We start from the raw sequence: 19,543 nt of genomic DNA on the forward strand, positions 1-19,543 counted from the left end.
CTGCCATGAAGGCAGGACACAGCCTCTCTTTTGGCTCCAGAAGCTCAAGGGACAAAAATTTCTGTTTCTTATAATTGGGAGATACATAGAGTGGTGATGAGGAATTTTGAAACCTCTCTTCCGTGGAGACACCGATTAAAAAAAGCAACTATAAATACTAGGGACAATGTAACAAAAATGGTACCATTCTGTTGATGTTTCCCACATCTTCAAGAAACATATTTAATGTTTTAGGGAGGTTGTAAATTATGCCTGAGATCCCTATCATTCACCAGTTCATATGAAAATTTTGCAGAAATCAGATCTCAAAATCTCTGAGCAATCAAAACGCTTTGAAGTTGGCAATAAATTCTAATTTAAATGGTTATGTCTACCTAATTAACACAGACAGCAAGAGTAGGTGATTGCATCTTCACACCTACAGAAAAAGACACTGATTACTCCTTGGATATCACTTCTTAACCTGTGGAAACCAGAATTAGATTTCATAAATGAGGATGAGTCTCTCTGTTAGGGATTTCGTGGAGCTGCAGCAATGCAGCTCTGACAGTCACCTCTCCTCAGAGCTTGCACCTCTGCACAGCACAAATGACAGATTGCTGCACTCAGCCTCACCAAAGGAACCCAGGGGTTCCACATTCCACAACCTGGCTCGTTATTGTTAAGGCTTTATCAAAAGCAAGGAACCTATGAATAAATTATGTTATGAACAGAAGTTTTGGCAAGACAAAGACAACAATTCACGCAGCAGTTAATATAAAGAGAGGATAATAGTCCTGCCAAAGACAATAAATACTAGAAGAAATGGCTTTCAGTTTTAGAGGCCCTGAGCAATATTGCTGGTGTTCATTTTAAGATCTGCTTCTACAACACAATTCCCTTAAGATTGCTCTTAAATATGAAAAGGATGGATGTTTTTGTTTTGGGATCATTCACAATGTTGGAATTGCAAACCACAGGCTTGAACTGAGGTGAGAGTTAACATCACTTTGCCACTAATTTCTTTCAACTGCATCCTTCTATTTCTTGATCTCCCTTCCCCCCCACTAAAAAAATCTCCAGGCATTACTATCGAAAATATACTCATGTAATAAATCATGTATTTGCTCTCACGTGACTGGTATTCATTAGAGTCAAAGATCTCCAAGATCTGCCCCCAGAGTGTATTATGTTACTGAAACATAGAAATAGCTGCAACACAAAGTTTTGCCAGAAAAAAAAAAAAACCCACAAAAGTAACAACAAACTGTCTCTCGGTTGGGCAGAAGAAAGAATGTTCATAAAAATATTTCGGAGGGGTAAATCAAACCCCAAAGTCTAATTAGACAAAACCAGCAGTTTAAACCAACAAGACACAGGATTTTTAACTCGAAATTTCTAGAAGTATACACATTTTTCAGCCACTCAAGCAGTTCTCTTTTCAAGGGGAATTTTTTCTAGAACAGAATGGAAAAAGAAACATAAACCACTACAAGTTTATCCATTATATATCCTGGCTTTCGTTAAGCAGTAAACAACAGGCTCCTACATTCCCTCAAATGCACCCCCTCACTGTGCACTTATTTCACTTTACTGAATGCTACAATCACTTTGGAGCAGAAGTGACATCTCCTGTGAGAGAGGCAATGCTATTCCAGTGATGTGGTAACCTGACTGAAACATTTGAGCCTGAGTGGGGAAAAGGAACACTCGATTCAGCTGCACATCTGGGTTTTATAAAGGGTCCAAAAGCTGAACACTAACGTGCTTCAGGGCTAAAACACAGTTGAGGAGATCACAGCAGTCAAGAAGTAGGACAGTGTTAATCCAGGGCATATCATGCTCTTCACCACTGCTCTGAAAATTAACTTAGCTCAGCTAATTTTGCATCCCCACTAATTGTGTGTTGTGTATGAGTAAGCAGTGACTAAGGAAATGTCAAAGCTATTCCATATCCTGTTCTTTTCCTGAAGAAAAACATGACAGGCAGAGAGGATACCTCCCATTAAGGCCACAACAATTCAACAAGGCAGCTCTTTTTTTTACAGCAGGAATGAAATAACCTATATGCAATCTAAACACTGCCAGTCATTACAATCACTTGTTACCACTGTGCTGAGCACACGTGGCTCCCCCAAACCAATCTACTATCCAAATACCACTTCAGATATTCAGATATATATAATATATAACAACATATTATTTTTATATAATATATTAGATATGAGAATGAGTGCATACACACAATTTAAGCTGAAAAATGCACAGTGAGCTCAGCTGTACATGAAAATACCTGCTCTGTAGTACACTGGTTCTTTTCCAATGTTTCAGATTATTCATTGATAAAACTCTGACCACTGGCTAGAAAGGCAGAAGAAATACTGAACAATACAGACCAGAAAGCCATGCACATATTACAACCAGGGTGAAGAGGCAAAAAGAAGTGGCATCAGTACTGAACCTCTTGTTGGGTTCCTCATAGCTGTGAGGACAGAAATCAGCAGTGGCTCTCTATAGGGATCCACCTCAGAAGTGCTGAATTGTCCCCTGCACACCAAAGGTAAAGGAAAGGGCTCCTGAACATGGTTGTTATGAATTTCATCTCAGATATCCAAGATAGCTGGGCTGAGCCCCTCCAGCTCTGCCTTCTCCTTTGTGTCCCTCCCATAAACCTGAACGAAGTTTGAGACAAAGCACATAGAGCAGAAATATGGAATTGGGCAGAGAAAGGTGAAAGAGTAAATGTCCTAAAGCATCCAAACTACATGTCTGATGGGAAGGGAAAGGACAAGGGGACAAGTGATAAGGGACAGAGGAAGGGAAGAGGACTGGGAACAGGGAATACAGTGTTTAGAGGCTGTGGTTTTCACCAGTCCATTATGTGTGTGCTACAGGAACCACACAACAGAGGGGCATTAGGCTGGAACATTATCCAGAGCTGTACTAAACTAATTTATAAAAGATCAAATCACTGACTGCAATACTGAGGCCAGACTGCCTGGAAAACTGTGCAGCACATAGATGTGGCTCTGAGCAGTCCTAGAACCTTCCCAGAGGGGTCCCACCCAAAGGGGGCTTCTGTTAGCACTGCTGAACTCCTGCCAGCCTCACAGCCTTTCCAGACACCACGAATGATGCTAAAAAAAACACATGAGGATGATGGTACAAGCTGAAAATGAGCACCACACTTCAATAGCATGTTTTTATAACAATGGGCATAGCTACTTAAAAGCACAAATCATGCCTACATGCATTGGCCAGAAGCAACAATATTGCTAAGGGACACATTTTCTTTTTTTGTAAATTTAAAAGAATGAGTCTGATCACAGTGGAAGACCAAGAAACAACAGGATTGCAGGACAGCATTAGGCCTTGCCCAACCATAAGTGACATTCATTAACAGAAAGGTCACAAACTCCACAGGAACAACAATTAGATACTCTCACCTCTTCTGTCCCCACATTATCCTTACCTTCCTTCTTTCATCCGTGCCCCAAACATTCTGCATAGAAGTGAACACAACTGAGACAGTTTGCATTTGTTCACTCTCACTGGCATTTAATTCTCTACTTGCTTTGTTCACTCAACTCCAGTGCAGACCCTGGAGATGGTTTTGCAGGGGCTTTGTGCTCTGACAGCAACGACAGCCTGCTCACACTGTTACCTGTATCCTATCCCTATCTATTTTTAATCCTTTTAAATCATGATTTAGTTTATTGAGTGACAAAAAGGGTTAACCTTTGCTGCTGGACATGCAAAAAACGCTACAGCAAATCACGGTAGATGACTTGCTCTTCGAGAATTTCAAAAATAGCTACGTACAATTATTGCCTGCTATTATTTCAACTCATTTATCAGCTGCAGACATCCCACTTATTCTTCTGGAGTTCCCTGGATCATATCTAGTGCTTTTACAAAGCAGAGATAGGAAATTTACAGTTATCCAGACGCTTTCTACAGTAACTTTTTAATGCAAAAACACAAGCTAATGGAAGTTCAGCCACTTCACCATGTGAATGCAGTCTGGGATGTTTTACAAACAAGAAGCACACACCTCCTGTGCTACCCACACACTTTGTGCCCATTTCAAAGGTGTCCATCCCATTCAGTGCAAAGAATGGCCTGGCACTACACTGCTGTCTGCCAGGAGAAGGAAACAATCCAGCAGAAATACAGCTCTTTTCTTTTTCATAGTGGTCCTCCAAATAAGCATTAATGAAGAAGTTGGACTTCTCAAAATCTTTCGTTTCCTCCAAGTTAAAAATCAAAGAATATTGTCAGCTTGTGGAAAATAATTTAATCACGGGGCTGAGTTCACAGGCACGGCAGGAATGTCAGCATGACGATAAACTCGTGAAAAATGAAAGTTTATCACCACCTTTGGAAGGAACGTACTATAAACTATGGGTAACAGTTTATTATTGATACTGACTCTCTGAGTGGAGATTACTGCAACCATGAAAGCAGCCTGCCATGCTGCTGCCGTGATGGCTCAAAGTACAGGACAGCCTTGGAAGCTGACTGGAAGCAGTTCAAATCCCACTGTAGAGAAGGGGAGCTATTTAGTGCAAGATTTCAAATACTTCAAGTCCAGTCTCAATTTGGTATCAGAAGGAATGGAAATGTCGATTTTGGGCCTATTCCTTTCCAAACAGAAATCAAGTGAAAAGGAGAGATTTGGTCTAAACATCTAAGACAGATTCGTGTAAGCAGCTGAGCAGCCCTTAGGAAGGAAAGAAAAAATGTATTAGAGGTCTGAATAGCTTTGCACTGTATTAGAGGTTCTCCCCAACAAGGCTTCAGCAACTTCCTGGGCTCTCAGAACAACCCAAACCCCCTGTTCTTCTCCTTCATTCCTTTGAAACTCTGCTTTTGCCAGGAAACAAAAGTTACAGGGAACAAATTTCCAGGCCGCAGTGTGGGGAGCTATTCTGGTTCTATTTAACCATCTCAGGAAAAACTCACAGACTAATGCTGCTGCACTTGGCACCAAGACTCCAAACTTCACTTCCCTCAACACTAAACCTGCTTGGTTCATCAATGTTTTGCCTTCTGTTTTATCCAGCCTATTCTTTCCATACCAGCAGAAAGGGTATGAAGATCCCTGGAATGCTGTCTTTCCTTGACAACATAATTTCTTGCTCTTGGTGACACATGCAGTAATTAATCTCTGACTGGGGAAAATCTGACTACTCCACTGAGGGTCCCACTCACAAAAATCACTCCTCAGTCTTTCCAAAATCGTATTCTTCTTCCACAAGGCAACTGCCAAGTGGTAATACCATAACAAAGCCAGCCCCTACACATGCACTGATACACAGACAAGGAGCCCTCCTGGTTTATCCATGCTGTGCTCTACTTTGTCCTTGATTACACTTCTATCTTCAAAAACCCTTGCCCACCAGCTCACTCTCTCTCTGACACACTCGTTGCTGGTTTTAACAAAGTGAAGCACACATCACATCAAACCTCTCCAAACCTTTACCTCTGCTAATTAGAGAAGAAACCCCAGCACTGCTCGGACACACATTAGCCCCCTGTGACCCAAATGGGAGAGTTGGAGGATGCACATTCTGAAACAGACACTCAGTGCTTGGCCTGCCACCACCACAGAGCAGCCTGAAGGTCACTTTTCCTTTTCGTTGGACTGACACTCCAATTCCCCAGCAGCCACGTTTGTTGCATTCATTCTCCCTGAAGTGAGAGCTCTGCAACCTGCCCTGTGCTTGGCTCTAGGAGCTACGGCTCTCTCTGAATCTGCCAGCACCTAGGAAGGAAGAACCAAATCATGCAGAAGTTATTTAGGACACCAGAGCTCACAGCACATGTTTAGATTTACACAGAATGCATGGAGATTTACATACATTCCTGTGCAGGAAGCTGGTGGAAATCTACCTCTCAAGATATTGATATTTGCCTCAGAATTCCAGGCAGAAAAAGAACTGCTGGCACCAATTCCATCCAGTGCATACCCAGACCCAGACACAATCACCTCCAGGTTCGACTTGAGAGGAGCTAACTTGTTCTGTTAGCTGTTGTGTTAGACCATGGGCTAAGGCAGATTTTAAAAAAGGAGAAAAAAAAAAAAAAACAAACAACAAAACCCACACAACAAAATTAATGTAAGTACAACACTTAGATTCAACAGAATGAGTAACAAATAAAAAAAAAATTTACCGGAGAACAAGGCCGGTTGCCTGTGGGGAGAATATCTTCAAATCTACGGTAAAGTCATAGTTGGCAAAATTGAATAGATCTGGTAAACATCAAAGATAAAATTCAGCAGAATAATTCCACCAAGCACCATTAAAAGAAAAATGGGACCAGCAGGGTTACCAGTGAAAAACAATGCCAGGCCTAATAGCACTGATCTACCAGAAGCAATTTATTATGACACCAGAAATAGCTATTTTCACAGTGGATGCTTGAAATGAAAACTTTAAAGCTTCTTTAAGTCTTGAGCTATAGCAAAGTATTCAACCAGCCAGCCAAAATAGCTGAAGGGAAATAGGAAGGCCACATGTGGAACTAATTACTCATGTAGAGGCTATGACAAAGAACATTTCTCCAGACTTTTCATGGGGGCTTCACTTTCAGGAAGTAACTCTAATTACTGTTCAAGTCTCGGCAGCCTGCATGCCGCTGACAGTTCCAAGAAAAAATGAACCTATTTGCCCTTTTCTTGGTCTGAAATGCCAAAATAGAAAAGCACAACTAGAGTCATTAAAAAGAAAGAAAATAAGCACTGGCTTATTACACTAGCTTCCCGAGCAGAATCCTTTTCATAAATTCGGTTTTTCAGCCTTCACAAAAGAGCAAATTCTGCGTCTACATTAACTCGCTCTCTGTTGGCTGCAGTGAAACTGTACATCTTGACTTTTTACAGCTTTTCCATACTGGGGCCCACTTCCTGCCCAGTTGAAGAAAAAAATCTGGCCTGAAGATGAAATGACTGCTTAACATTACACTAAAACATCTGGTACCATTTTATACACAGACCCATGTCTGAGAGCAGGCAATTCTAGCGGTCTCACCAGCGGCACAGTGCATACCCAAACCTCCCCAGGGTGACATCATCCCATATATGGACTCTCAGGCCCAGCCCTCCCCCTTTTCCTGGTCCTAAATTCATTGCCAGATCCCCAGTCTGCTGCAAATGTGCCACGTCAAGACTGGAAATCACAGCACTTCAGTGTGTTTCAGTGAGTGCTGCAGAGTGTGAGCGAGAGGCGAGCACAACCCGTGATGCAGGAAGGCAGTTTTTTCCCCGAGACTAAAAGAGGATTTAAAATAAATAAATAGACGAGTCCGGAGATCCTGCTCCGTCGCCCCAGTGTTCAGACTACCTGTTCAGGACAATGCTGTTGTACAGTAGTCTGCACATTGGTTAGACTGGGCAAGGCAAAGCGGCGGCGTGGACTGTTGGGGACGCAAGTTGCTCTTGCCAAGGAGAAGACACTCATTTGCTCCTTTCAGATCTCATATGCAGTATTTTTCTTCGCAGGTTTTGCACACTAGGGAATAAGAAACGCTAAGGGACACTGTGAAAAAGGAGGACTGCAGAATAAAGCGGGGAAGACATTCTGGTAAGGCCTACTTTGGAAGAACACCTGGCCTATGACCTGGCGAACCTAGGTGACTCCCCTCCCCCCTTCCTCCAGTCATCACTGCAAGAAAGATGGAGCTCTGATGGTGCACTAAAAGCCATGCAAGAAATGAGAGAGGTATATTGCCTAGAGGTACACTGCCTAGAGAAGTGTACAACAGTAAAGCTAAAGTCGGTCATTTCTTTTCGATTAATTTTTCTTTTTTTTTTTTTAATTTAAAATAAAGCTTTTTTTCCCCACAAACTAAAAAGGTAAATTTAATTTTTTTTTTTTACTTGTAGCTGTCAGTATAAATATTTAAGAAGTATATTTTTTTTTTCTTAGGCTTGCTAGAAGTATGTGTTCTGAATAGCTCTTGTTGTGATCTATGACCTGAAGATCAATTTTTAAAAATTACTTTTGCTTAAAGTAATAAAATACTAGAAAAGAATGCATGAATAATATTTTAAATTATTGTAAAATATATTATATCACCTCTGGGAAAACTGTACTTAGTTTTTTATATGCAGTTGAAACTTCTTTGCAAGTAACTTATGCTAGATGTGCTAATGAAAACCGGGAGGGAAACCATTGAAAAACTGACTACTCCATGCTAGGCTGCTGCCATGTAGAATACAAAACCTTTGATTGCCAGGAAAAATTACCTTTTAAAGTTCAGGATGTGATGGGGGAAAAAAAGAAAAAAAAAAAAAAATCAATCAATAAATAAAAGGGAAGAAAGAGCTTTCCACCCCGATACCTGGCTGGACATTGCATGGGAGTGATCAGGACCGATTGATTGTTGCCGCTCCCATGTGTCCTTTGAATCGCTGATAATTCTTCTACCATTCAAAATGATAAGTTACTTTGTCCTGAATCCCACTGATAAAAATGGAATTTGTAAACCAATGCAGAAGTTTGCTTTGGTGAATTTCCAGCTGTCCTAGTAGGGGAAAAAAACCCTCAGGCTGAATGAAATCCCCACGGACAAAATAATACAAAAAGTCTGGGCTGCAATTTGATACCAGCCGAAGTCCAGAGTCAGCTCCCCTAAAGTTAACAGTAGTAAACTACTGCAACCAGAAAAAAATCCCACCTATATGGTGCTCATTATTGCCAGGAAGGCTTGGAATAGCTGTACTGCAAAAAGAATTAGCATAAATATGCAGCCATTAGTATTATAACCAGCCGATTTTGCAGAATGCGTGCTGTATTTCAGATAGCCTTCATGCTATACTTTAAAAAAAAAATTTAAAAAAAGCTGTATATTATGCTGACCTTTTCCATTGCTCCTTCGATAATCAACAGAGGAGCTATTGGGGAGAACTGCTCATGGTGTGTTGGGGTGATGGTGCCTGGACTGGCTGCCTTAAAGCTTACAAAGCAAGGACTAGCACTGTCATTTCCCTCTGCCTCCCAGCAAAACTTTTCTTTTGACCAAAACCCTCTTTTTTAATGTATATATACACTCGTAAGCTATTCAGCCTCTCTTCCTTTTTTTTTTTTGCAGGAGATTATTTTTAGGATTAAGTTAGTGAGGTTTAATCCATTATAGTACAAGTAGATGGAATTTTTATTCTCGCTCTGTTTTCAAGTGGAGTTACAACACACAGTTAAATGTGGTTATTAAGAGAAAATCTGAAGCAACAGGAAGAAATTAAAGGAATGGAACTAGAGTCAAACTGGCATTAATATTTCTCAATCTCTACGTACGATTGCTGTCTTATGTGAAAAGTTTTATGACTTAGACTTTGCTTAAGCCGTAGAAAAATGTTTCCCCATCTTAAGAAACTCGCTCAGTTTTGCTTTCACGGGGAATATAATTGTTTGCAAATTTTTTTTTCTCTCTAATGCTTACTTGCAAAGCTCCTTTTTTTTTTTTTTTTTTTTAATTCTGATCTAGAAATTAAGGAAGGAAATGCTGTTATCCAGGGAATAATAGGCTCTCCATGCAAACAGCGTTGCAGATAGCCTGTGTTAACTTTTGCTAAATAAGCAAGGACGATGGAAACATATGGAACGAGTGTTTCTCTTATCTCTAGTCCACTATTTGCATTAATCTTTATTTTAAATGACCTTTCTGGATTTAGGAAGTGATTCCCCTCCCATACACCCATGACTCTTCAAAGTTACATTTTTAGACTAAGGCTGAGATCGAGGAGGCCCCCTTGGCATGGGGCTTGGAAAGGAGGCGGGGGGGAAATGCAGAGTGCAAAGCAGCAGATATGGAAAGAAAGGCTCTATTGTTAGCAATGAATAAGGAAGTATATCGACCTCAGCTCAGTAATCAAAACATTTTCAAAGTGAATTAAATGATTCTGTGGCTCTTAAAACACTGCTGGTGTAGTTGAAACAATTTCTAGTTGATCACAGCCACAGAGAAGGGATTTCAATAGTTATAAAACAAGATGATTTAAACATGCATGTCAACAAACACAAATAGGCTGCATATAAGTATTTCAAGAGGAAAAAAAAACCCAAAAACCAAAATATCAAATATTACTTTTTGTAATGAATAACAAAAAAATTAGCAGGAGCCAATGCAGACTAATCATGGTGAGAGTTCTCTAAAGCCAGGACGATACCAGTGCTTAAGCCTATTGTATGAACTGATACATATTACCATAAAATACACATTAAAGCCAGTAGGAACATTTAAATAGCTGAGTGTTTCAATATAATAGACTTTCTTTCACTTTTAGGGAGTGTATTTTTTTAAGTGCACTCAAAAAAAATTAAATAGGGAAGAGACAGAAAATATTTCAAACCTTTTCTAACGATTCCTTTAATGTTAAAAATAAAAGGAACAGAGAGAGAAGGGTGGGGGAAAGTCAGTTAACTTTACAGAAATAAATATAGATCAAATAAGCATCCAAATATGAAAAAAACCTAGCTACTTTTTTAAAAAAAAAACACCATGTCATTTGCCATCTTTCTGCCTTGTCATTAAGCTGCATGCTGTCTCCTACACTCCCATTGCCAGTGCTGTTTAGTGCATCTGTATTTTCAGAGCACAAAGACACTGCCACCCTCCCCACGCTCCTTGCCCCCCTTCCTCAGCTATCACTGTGCCTCCAGACCACCCAAGTATCATTTCTAGATGGAAAATATTATAACCAAAATGGCAAAATAGCTTCCTCAAAATTCCAGGCTTCTACACAGAATCTTCATTATAATCTTTCAATCAAAATCTGTTAAGCAGATCGGAAAATGAAAAGCTCTAAAGTTTAATGTGTTGTTTTATTTAAATAACACGTTTTAATCAAGAGTATAACTTTACTTTTACTTGCAAAGGGCTTTGCTTCCTGAACTGTACTTTATTTAGAAAAAAAAAAAATTAATTGAAATACTATTAAGGGTCAGGTTTAAACCTACAAAAAAAGACAGGAAATGCCACAGTTAAGAATGAAACTTTCCTGAATTATTCTACTGTAGTTCTGTACTGCATTTTACACAGCATAGCAAAGCAGTATCTAAAAATAACAGCCTTCCCTTAAATAAAGAGTCCTGATCACTGCTGAAAGGAATACATATCTCAATTCAGTTTCTAAGGTACCAGTATTTAAAGTCAGGTCCTTAACATAAGTTTCTGTAAATATAATATTGGCAATCATGAGATTTTTTTTTATTTTTTTGTTACAAGTATTCTAAAATATTCTCAAGCCCTTTCCTGACTCAATGTCACACAAAAATGTTAAGCCCTTTCAGCAAGTTAACTACAATTTCAAGGAATTTCAGTTTTTAAATAAAAATCAGGTGGAGATATTCATCTAGTCACGTCTAGTAGTGAATTAACTGAAGGGAAAACAAACTTGTCTCTGTTGAGATGTAAAACTTTTTGCTGATTCTTTGATGAATTCTCCTTGGGTACAGTTAGTAGAAAGACGGCACAAAATTTCCACTTACGATTTTCCTCCCAGCACAACCTCCCTGACATTTGTGAACAGAAAACCTCTTCTAGAAAATTAATACTTCTGCTATTCCAATATTCTGTACTATAGATTGCCAGTGATTTTGAATATGCAATTATTTGTTATTTCAAGAAGGTTCCATAACACAGAAAGTGAGACCTAATTTTTTTCCAGACTAAAGATTTCCCATTTCTTTAGCAAATACATGAAGGAGTTAAATCTGATTAAATCTATGAAACAATCAGTGTATTATATTTATTTTTAAAATACTTCTAATTTTCCACTTCTGTTTTTCTCCAAAATGGCCAAGCGGGTAGGAAGAAATGTCAACTTAAAGCATACTCTTAAAAGTTGACTTAGAGCTACAAAAATTTAAGTAAGAATTTTATAAAGACCAAGTATTGAACGCATTGGAATTAATTTTTCAGGTCTGAATTAGTTAGCCGTGTTTTGTGGTTGATTCATTGATTTAAGACATCTTATTCCACCTTGTTATTTTCAAGGAAAATTTTATTCATATAACTGATAAACTCGTATAGTCAATTTGTACATTAACTAAAATGCATATTATTCTGTACGGCAAAATTATCAGAGCAGAACACCTGAATAATTCCATACTGATTTATTATTAGTTTAATATCAAACCTCAGCACTATCCCCTCCTTTAATCTCTGGTAATTTATAATCAGTTTTCAGGCTGGATTTAAAATTGTCTGGCTGCTATTCTGAATGGGATACGTTTGAGAAGGCTTTGAAAGCACCAGTTTGTTGCTTACCTATGGTGGCACTAGCGAGCAACAGAGATTCAAGAACACCATTACAAACCAGAAACATTTAATTGTAGAGAAAATTAAGACAATCATTCTCGTCCCCTTTAAAGTTCCAATGGGTTCTCTACCTTCTGAAACAATATCCCAGCAAAGGCACAAATGTCTCTGCAAAGTTGGATTAGTCACTGTGTGTGCTCTGCATAGAGAAAATTCAGCAAAGCAGCACATCTTGTGATGTGAAATGATGCTATTTGCATGCTTTTATCTCTTGTACAGTCCGTATTTAACTGAAAAAAAAACTTTCTATAGTTCTATGAGGTTAATTCATTTTGTCAGAAAGTACAGATTTTGAGACAAAGCAAAATTTAAATAATATGCAAACCAAAATACTAGAAGGAATATAATACATGTACAGCTACCACATATTAGCAAAATGGATACAAAATACAACCAGTTCTCTTTCCAGCACAGTCACTATGTAATGGGGTTAATGTGCGAGTGGCGGCCTCCATTTATACAGAAAGATTTTTATTTTTAACATCCCAGCTTATTGTACTTATCTTCTCCTAGCAAATATGCACTGTATAAACATATCCTTTATCTTGAACTTCAGTATTTCTGTGCTTCCATGAAGAGTAAAAACATCTGGTTAAATTACTATGTGTGAGTACAGTATGCAGGAAAAACCCTGTATGAATTGCACATAAAATAAACCACGGCTTCGCTTCTTTTTGCTTTTCCAGCGTGAGCAGTCTGTTGAAATCGCATCCCTGCTATGTGTCAGCACAATGATAACTCATGTACCCGGCTTCTTTTCTGAATAAAACCAAGTTCTGTTCTTGTTCTGCAGCTGCCAATGTTTGAAAGTTTAGTTGTGTTATGTGTGTTCCCCCCAACAAACGCCCCCCAGGGCGGACTGGCACAAAGTGTTGCACAGCAGCGGCGATGGCTCCAAGGGACTGGCTGGACGGAGTTGTCATGTGTCTGCCTGTCTACACTTGCTGTGCAGAACATCCTCTCACCTGTACAGCAGGCACAGACAGGCAGTCGCATGACAACCCAGCCTGAGGGACAGTCGCCATGGGACCCCGCTCTGACAGCCCAGAGCATCTGCAGCACCAGCTCCAGCCACGAGTCGCTCTGGACCTCAGTCACCAAGCCCAAAGCAGCACTGCCTGTGAAGTACAATAAAACCCACTGCTGAAATTCTCACTGTGCTTCCTATAGTGCTCTTTTCCTAGGTGTTCTCATGAACTCACTAACAGCAAGTTTGGTTTATCTGCAGCCACGCTCTGTCCTCCCGTTGGCTTCCCAGGCATCCCTCCATTCTTGCTGTACAAAACTCCCTGACATTCCTGCTCGCCACAGGAGCCAAGGGCAAGTTCATTCTGTAAACACACACAGTGTCAGACCTTAGAGTAACTTCTCCCCTTTCCACCCTCTCACCTCCTCACTTCTTTTTGTAATTTCGCTCTCAAATCTCACATAATTTTACAACTGGGAACAAACAGTGAAATTATAATACAAACTGAAATTACAGTACAGGCTGCATTCATCGCTGGATGTTGACAATAATATCATTTACTATTGAAACAGAATGGAAGTATTTTCTCTGGAAATAAGATTAAAGGAGATTTCCCCCCATCAATGTAAATTTCACATTTTTAGAAATTTTAATCCTGGAGTCCAGCTTGGCATCCTTTGCACAGCAATAATGCCAGTGAAATCTCTGGATGCTTTAGAAAGAATAATAAAATCACATTCTATGACCATGCACTGTAACAATGCTACACCACTTTACAAATGGCATCCATATCTTTACAGTAAAGAGGATTTTTATTCACAAGCTAGAATGACATTCCACATTCCCAAAGCTCATTTCATCCTAATGCAGAAATGGCTAATTCACAAACTTCAGATTTGCAGGTTGACTCTCAAATGAACCTTAGTTAATGCTACTTAACAAAAAAGTAACAACTGAGAGCTAAAACGCTCAGATTTAATAATTTGTGTGTAGGTGTGTGTGCCTTATAATGCTTCAGCTAGGATTACATGGAATACTCTAAGAAATAAATCTGTATTTGTGAGGTCACTGAGTGTGCTGATCTCACACTTGTTTACAGCAGCCTCAAAGCCAGTACACAGCACTTTCCCTGCTTGGTTTTTAAGTAGAAAAGCACAAAGTCATGGTATTGGTCACACAGCAAAGTTACAAACAGAAGCAACTGCATGCAGGATCAGAAACTAATCCAGGTTAGTTCTCACAGAACCAAAACTCTAACTGCTTTAAGCACACTGCTCAAAAATCAACCTGGCATTTCCATAACTACAAGTCTCAAAAGCATTCTTAGGCACTGAATTCCTCTCACCAGGAATAAAATCCTAGTGTATGTTTGATAGCAACAAAACTATGTGAAGAAACCAATTGTTTCTTTTCTAATACTGGTATCATACAGCCAAATCTGAAATCTTTTGCCAAAGCAACTTGCTTTCAAAAGCATTACACCACGGATTTATCCCTTAAAAAGCAGCACCTCACAAAGGAATTTCCATCCTCCTAACGGCACTAGCAAGCCACCACTAGTGATCCTGCTCTCAGAGCAAATTCCAGACTGGAAAACAGGCTCAGCTTACACTAGAGGGGGTACACAGCCCTGGAGCTTTGCAAAGCACATGGTCACAGCTCTCTGGTACAAAGCTGCTGCAGCGCTGGGTGCAGGCACGGAGGGCACAAACTCCTCAGCATGGCAAGGGAAGCAAGGTGAGAGCTGCCCCTGCTCCCCCCCAGCTGCCATGGCAAGGATCCAGCAGGAGCTGGGGGCTCTGAGCTCCCCACGACCTGGCAGGGCACAGCCAGGCACACCAACACAGGGATCACTTCTCACATCAGCATCCCACTGAGCATCTCACTGGGGGGAAACAGCCCCACAGCCACTCCAGCCAGCAGCTGAGGAGCCTTGCTGATTTTTCAGTCTTCCTGAGAAGGTCCAGTACACAAAAAACCCCACGAAAATGAAATAAAAAACAAACAAACTTTAACTTCATCAACTCATTTCCAGGACAGAATAATCAAATTATACAGCTAATCTATACTTAAGGAGCAACTTCTTCCACCAGCACAGCAAGGAATAGTACTCTGCTATTATCCTATGCTATTATCTTCTTACCACTCTATGAAATTCTGGAGTGACCTCCTATGGCCTGAATTAACCACTGACATTTCCACGACTCTCAAAACATAACTGTTTGGCAATTAAGAGACATCATCTTTAAATATGCATATGGAAATCACACAGTGGCCATTTCTTTCCTCTTTTCTGAGCATTGTCATGAGTTTCCCAGGTGACTCTCCCCAGTAAAACTGTTTCTTTTTAAAGTTGCACAGCACAAGACATACCATTAGGATTTTCAGGAATTTTTATATTTCACACTAAACAAAAATCAGATTTTTAAAAAGCAACACCAAAAATACCTTAAAAATTGCCACAGCTCATCTTGGATGCACCTCCAGCTGCTTGAGACAAAACAAGCAGGTGTGCTAATTTTGCCACAGAGTTTATTTTAGTTGCAGTTGCCTGTATCTTACCTAAGAAAGGTTATAGTAACTTCAAGATAGATCACAAAAAACAACCGCTTCAAATTTTCAAATTCATCAAGTCACTTCTGCACTTTTTTTTCAAATTCTATTTCAACAATCCAAGAGTAAAACTGCCTCTCTTGACACCTGTCCCTTGGCTCCTCCCCTCTGCCCGACATGCATTGCTTTTCCTATTCCACTAAATCTGAATCCCTTGAAAACTTAAATAAAAGGGCAGGGGGCAAAATCTTCAAGATTAATCTAATTTGTCCCTCTGCCTTAAGGTCTATCCCAAACTGGCAAGGACTGGGGGGAAGAATAACAATTTCTGAGCATCACAGTCCCCATCCTCAGCAGCATTTCTGAAGGAATTCCACATCCTGGATTTGCAGAGCCCTGACTTATGCACTGCAGGCCTCTCCCAGGGCTTCCAGAAAATTCACTGCAGTAAAATACCACATTAGTTTAAGCAGAATATGAATTTGCACAGTCCCCATCAACCTGTTTTGTTGGGATCAACAGTGTTTTATAACTTAGCTTTAAATGAGCTCTAAAACATCACTCCATCTTTTCATCTTATTCTTTCTCTTTACATGTGCTTCTTCCATCCATTGAACTGGTTCACCCTAAAAATCACTAATTTCTTACCAAAAACATTTAAATTTAAAAAAAGAGGGAGACACAAATACAAAATACTAGGATTTTTTTTAAATGTAGCATTAAATTTTCTATAAAAAAGAACACAAACTTTAAAAAAAACTCACAGAGGCTTTACCATAAATCTGATAGCACACATGATCCTGTTTTAACCTTCAAAATACCTCTAGAACCTTGGATAAAATGTATCATTACACACATTGTTGAAAAAGTCATTAAACAGAACAGACAAGCTGCCTAACAATATAAAGTGAGCAACGTGGCTGTTCTTTTCTTTATTTCCATATTACTCTCCTCAAATTTACTGATCACCCATGAAAGGTGTATGTTTTGTCAAATTTAAAATCCACACCAACCAGCTACAGAATCCTGCAGATGGGCTTTCATTTTCTCACAACATAAGACTGGAGAACAGCTGTTTTCATTAAATCAATTGCTGTAGTTACTTTCAGAAGTAAATTTACCCAATTTATGCTCAACTTGCAGTAGATGTACAAGAGCAACCCAAGCAAGGATAGGCAGATTATTTCAAAGCAGCCTGGGAGTTTTTTCCTTTTTTTCTTTTTTAAAGCAATGTGTGGAAATGACAGGAAGAGAAGAAAAAAGTAAAACAAACAAAAATATCTCAGACCACACCCTGTATTTGTTATCAGCATTTCAACAGAAGTCTTAGACAGTCAGCATCCTCCATGAATCAAACCAGAAATTTAAAGAACACAGTTAAAATCTCTCAGTTCAAGTTGACACAAACTGATTAAATATTTTGATTATTAACACAGGGGGTTTTCCCCAATAGAAAAAAAAGTTCTTTATTCCTTACCTCATCATCTTTATACCAGGACAAGCTCTCTGCAGTCAGAACAAACCAGTATTCCTTGGACCCTCCTTTCATGATGCCAATGTTGTTGATGGTGAGCCAGCCTTTCCGGATGACCTATGCAGAGGTGCAGTCAGGGACAAGTTTAGTTCATTACTCACTTGACACATTTCTGCTGCTGCATTCATTCTTTTAAATAAAGATTTGCTAAATGAAACAAGAACAAGGTGCATTTTTTCAGTCTCTGAGAAATTCAAGAGTTTTTGCAGGTTTCTAGCATTCAAAAAAATAATAAAAGTAACGAAGTGAGTATAATTATGAAGTATGAAAATATATTTTCAGTCTGAAGGTTGGAGGGAGAGAGAAGCCTAATTATCAGCATGCTGTAATTACAGCAAGTGTGAGTGTGTTAAGGATCATTCATTTGCTGTTTATGAATACATTGTCAAAGTCCACACAACTTAATCTCTGTTCTGGTCTAATTGTTAAGCTCATCTCTAAAGGTGGAGAGCAGGAAAAGCACCTAAATTCTGGTGAAGTGACTGGCTTCTGACACTGGGAATTTTCAGAAGTGGTTGTATGGAGTGACAAAGGAGAGAGGTCTCCTAAAGTTAAGGTAAAATTAAGGCAGGGAGCAGTAAGGAAAGGCATGTGAAAGCCATTTTCTTCTCACAGGATAGAAGAGAAAAAGAAAAGAGGAAAAAAAAACCTTAGGCAGCAATAAAAATCAGAGAGAAAATAGGTAAAGCAAAACTTATAAAAATAGATACAAGCCAAAGATGAAAGAACAGATGGGAACATACCTATAAATACTAAGACCAGGAGGCTACATCATGCACAGAGAAAGGGGGACAACAGAAACCTCAGAAAAATGAGGGAACTCCACAGCAGAAGAGAATAACCATGAAAACTCATTTACAGATGAGATGGAGACTTCCAATTGTATTGGAATGGTTGTTATATTGTTTTCCACTATAACTGAGAAAGCAAACACTCCTTCCTATCATCCTGTGAACAAGACAACACAACTCTCCCAATGACAGATGCAAGGAATGTCAGCTCTTCTCCCCACAGCAACACCCTTCACTTGCCAATGCAATACTGAGAGAGAAAAAGTGCTCAAAGAAGCCCTTCAGAACCCTCTCAACAAGCCCCACAGGCACAGAATTGTGTGATCAAACACGAGTTTCCTCTTGTGTTTAAAGAAATATATGAGACCAACATTCAACTCACAGGGCTTTACAAGACCAGAACTCCAAAACCAACAACTCACCAAAGAAGAACATGGCTCACCATCTATTTTTTGCCATCTATAAAAGTTTCAGAATCAGAATCCTATTCAGTCTGGATGTTCATGTAAGCTCCTAAAAAAACCCCTCAGCTTTGGTTTTGCACAGGGCAAGGGACTGAGTTGTACTTGATAACTAAATCAAAGAAGTTGTACCTGAAAAGCAGGAAATTGTATCAGAAATGCACACAACCCACAAGTTATCAGCTTCATTTCAAGGAAGATAAATGTGTTTTCCCATTTACTGCCAAGCAGAAAAGAAAGGAAAAAAGAAAACTCCTGATGATCCAAGAACAGGCTCTAAGTTTCCAGCCTGTAAGAAAATTTCTAGGAAAGCACTGGTTTGGTTCTGAAGCCACAGTAAGAGCTGAGAGAACTGGAGATGATTCCTGTAAAGAAACTCAAGAGCATGGCACAAGCAGATTAGATGGAATAGCCTGTTCCACAAAGGTTTCTACAAAAGTGGGTGAGGACTTTTAATATTTGTGTTTATTGGGGGGGGGACCCAGTGGAGAGGGGCATTAGTGAGTACAAACACACATGGAATGCTTGCCTAAGTGCAAATTAATAGAAATATACTGATAAGAACTTGATTAGCCATCAAATCCTCATTTTATTTTACAATGTTTATTGAAGTAAGTTTTGAACAAGAAACAAATAACATGCATATACAGCCAGTGTACTGCCCTTCAGGCAGCTGCTACAGGACAAGTTGTAGAACCAAACTAATTCTATTTTTTCTTTCTGCCCTGAACTATAAAAAAAAACAAAGGGAAAAAAGTTTAGGGAAAAGCAACCAAATTAAGGTCCTCCATTCACTTGAACTTAGTTCTGCAGCAAGGGGAGCTATATTTGTGCAGCAGACTAAAGCCTTCACAGCACATGTGCACACGCTCCCATGCTCTAAAGAAGCTGAAATAAGAAGCTGGGAGAGAGGATGCTACTGAACCACATTGTC

The 19,543-nt window shown here is 39.4% G+C and overlaps 1 protein-coding gene across 8 annotated transcripts in view; it reads right to left on the reverse strand.

The window, feature by feature from the left end:
• DNM3 (dynamin 3) overlaps nucleotides 1-19,543 on the reverse strand; it is a 185,805-nt gene that overhangs the window by 113,907 nt on the left and 52,355 nt on the right. For all 8 annotated transcript variants that reach the window (XM_088170265.1, XM_088170263.1, XM_088170262.1 and 5 more), the window contains one exon: nucleotides 17,301-17,414. In XM_088170265.1, the coding sequence (XP_088026391.1) occupies nucleotides 17,301-17,414 (114 nt within the window). The remainder of the gene's footprint in view (nucleotides 1-17,300; nucleotides 17,415-19,543) is intronic.

The sequence above is a fragment of the Sturnus vulgaris genome, chromosome 9 (assembly GCF_052056855.1).
Source record: "Sturnus vulgaris isolate bStuVul1 chromosome 9, bStuVul1.hap1, whole genome shotgun sequence".
NCBI lineage: Eukaryota > Metazoa > Chordata > Aves > Passeriformes > Sturnidae > Sturnus > Sturnus vulgaris.